The 2,241-nt window shown below is 58.5% G+C and overlaps 1 protein-coding gene across 1 annotated transcript in view; it reads left to right on the top strand.

Annotated features, from left to right (window-relative positions):
- Positions 1-2: 2 nt before the first annotated feature.
- Positions 3-2,241, top strand: part of LOC113202634 (dachshund homolog 1) — a gene marked incomplete at its 5' end in the record, with an annotated part of 24,523 nt that continues 22,284 nt past the window's right edge. The window contains one exon of the mRNA XM_052266525.1: positions 3-124. Within this exon, the coding sequence (XP_052122485.1) occupies positions 3-124 (122 nt within the window). The remainder of the gene's footprint in view (positions 125-2,241) is intronic.

Genomic DNA, 2,241 nt, shown 5'->3' with positions numbered 1-2,241 from the left:
TCTGCAACGTGGAGCAGGTGCGCATCCTCCGCGGCCTGGGCGCCATCCAGCCCGGCGTCAACCGCTGCAAGCTGCTCTCCTGCAAGGACTTCGACACGCTGTACCGCGACTGCACCACCGCCAGGTACTGTAGCCTGTTCTGCTCACTCGTCCTGCCCTCGCGTGGCGGCCCTGGCCCCGGGTTGCGTGCAAGCGCGGCCCTTTTGGCCCGGCCGTGTGCGTCGCCGCGGCGCGGCCCAACCCCTCCGCCGCATTTTTAAAGAGAAAGAAGGCAAAACAGAAGTTAATAATTCGAGTCGGTCTCGGCGGCGCGCGCGGTCAGCTCGGCCGCGGCGCGAGTGCGACCGTTTTATCCTTCATCAGGAAAAAAGGGCCGCGTAGGCCGGGCAGGGAAAGGGGGGAGTAAAGGGAAAGAAAAGCGGGAGGAAATTGGGGCGGTGGGCGTTGTTGAAAACGACATGGTCTCGGACACGGAAGCGGGTGACGCGGGGCCGCGCCGCACAATATGGAGGCTAAAGCTGCGAATGGCATTTCGGCTCCGCTGCGTGTTCCAGCGACCAACTACAAATGGGCCGGCGGCCTGTCGGAGGTCAGGTGAACGCAGACAAATCGGTTCGATGTTGCTCCTCGCGGCGCCCGTGTCGAATCTCTCGGCAAATTAGTTTGTGCGGAGCATGCTCTTCGCCGAAACGCTTACGCGGCTTTAAAACACAAGCTCCGGTCCGGTCCGTTTCTTATTTCTGTCCGATAAAGTTTTCGGTCGGGAATGACAACTCGGCCGGTCGGCGGGTCAGAGTGACACCTGGACGGGCTGGCGGCCCCTGCCACTCCCACCCGGGCCCGGACCCCGTCCGTCCTAATTGTAGTTTTGGTGGCTCGTCTCCGTTCCGAGAACGTTTGGCACCCCGTGATTATGGTACACCTCTCGGCCCGGGGCCCGGCCGGCTCTCCTACGGCTACGGGTGTGATTCCCTTCGTATTATTTACTATTAAACGAGTGTTTATCTCTTTATCCTCGTGTCGCTAATTTGGGTCGGGCCGTTTTGTCTGGGGGGTTTCGGTTTGTCTGGTCGCCCCCCGCGCCTCGTCTGGTCGCGTGGGTCTTCGGGGGTGCCGCCGCGCCGGTCGGGGTCCCCATTTCTCAGACGTTCTCATTCGTTTCTGCGGCGCCTTGTACTTTTCTATGATACTTTATTCTCCTTTCTTTCCTGCGCCTTGTCTTCGTGTTTCCCCCCTTAATAAGGCGCTCCCGAATATTGCCTTGCGCAGACATTTGCTTCTGACGTCTTCCCAAGTTGCAATTATTGAATTTTCGCGTAGTCCGTGCTCGAAATTATTTCGGCCGATATTCGTTGAGCGCGACTGTGGGCAGCTGAACGCGGAAAAGAAATGGAAGCAGAACAAATCAATCTCAATGATAATATGATGAAGTATTTTGACTTTTCTCAAGTAGTGTTTCTTGAGCTCTGCGTATAGCCCGAATAATAATAATAGCCATGTTCTCTCATATGCGAATAAAGCCTCCTCCACTCTGCCGGGCCGCCGGGCGCGCCAGTCAGCGATCTGATGCAGTCGTTGCACGCTTTGGTGCTTTGGGCGCAAGGGGGCGAGGGGCGACACAGCCCCGGCCCGGCGCACCGAGTGAGCGAGTGTGGAGTGAGTGTATGTGGAACCGGTTCCAAGTTCACGTCGTGAGAACCCGCGCCTGCAACACTCATAATCTCGGATTCGAGAACGAAACAAGTGGCGACGACGGGAAAGACGGAAAGAGCGAGAAAGATGAAGGGATGGAAAAGAGGGAGGGGGCGGGCGGGGGGACGTCGTCGTCGTTGGCGACGTCGTCGTCCGGCTCCTCGCCTCTCATCCTCGCGCATGGCCGCACACGCGCGCGGCGGAGGTTTTAGCGCGTCGCCGAGGCCGTTGTGTCGCGGGAGTCCGCGCAATTCATCCCGTTTCTGCGACAATTTATACAACAAACTTCGAAGCCCGCGTGAAATAAATAGTATGGCGTCCGGTCAAGAGTGTTCGTGACAAACTCGCGTAGCACCGCGTCCAGTTGCGGCCGGGACTCGTTACATTACATTCAGGGGAGTACAGCTTATCACAGTGGTCGTGGACGCGTCGGGTATGGCCTGTCGTGCGGGAGGGACATCCATCGCCAAGGTGGCGTCCCGCACCCTTCAAAATGGGACCAGAAAAGAGAGAGAGAGGGGGGGAGGGGGAAGAATGTGGTGCGGTGTG

The sequence above is a fragment of the Frankliniella occidentalis genome, unplaced genomic scaffold, assembly GCF_000697945.3.
Source record: "Frankliniella occidentalis isolate FOCC.00 unplaced genomic scaffold, Focc_3.1 Scaffold39, whole genome shotgun sequence".
NCBI classification, from domain to species: Eukaryota; Metazoa; Arthropoda; class Insecta; order Thysanoptera; family Thripidae; genus Frankliniella; species Frankliniella occidentalis.
Note: the sequence above shows the minus strand (reverse complement) of the source record. Positions and strands in the feature narration are given on the sequence as shown.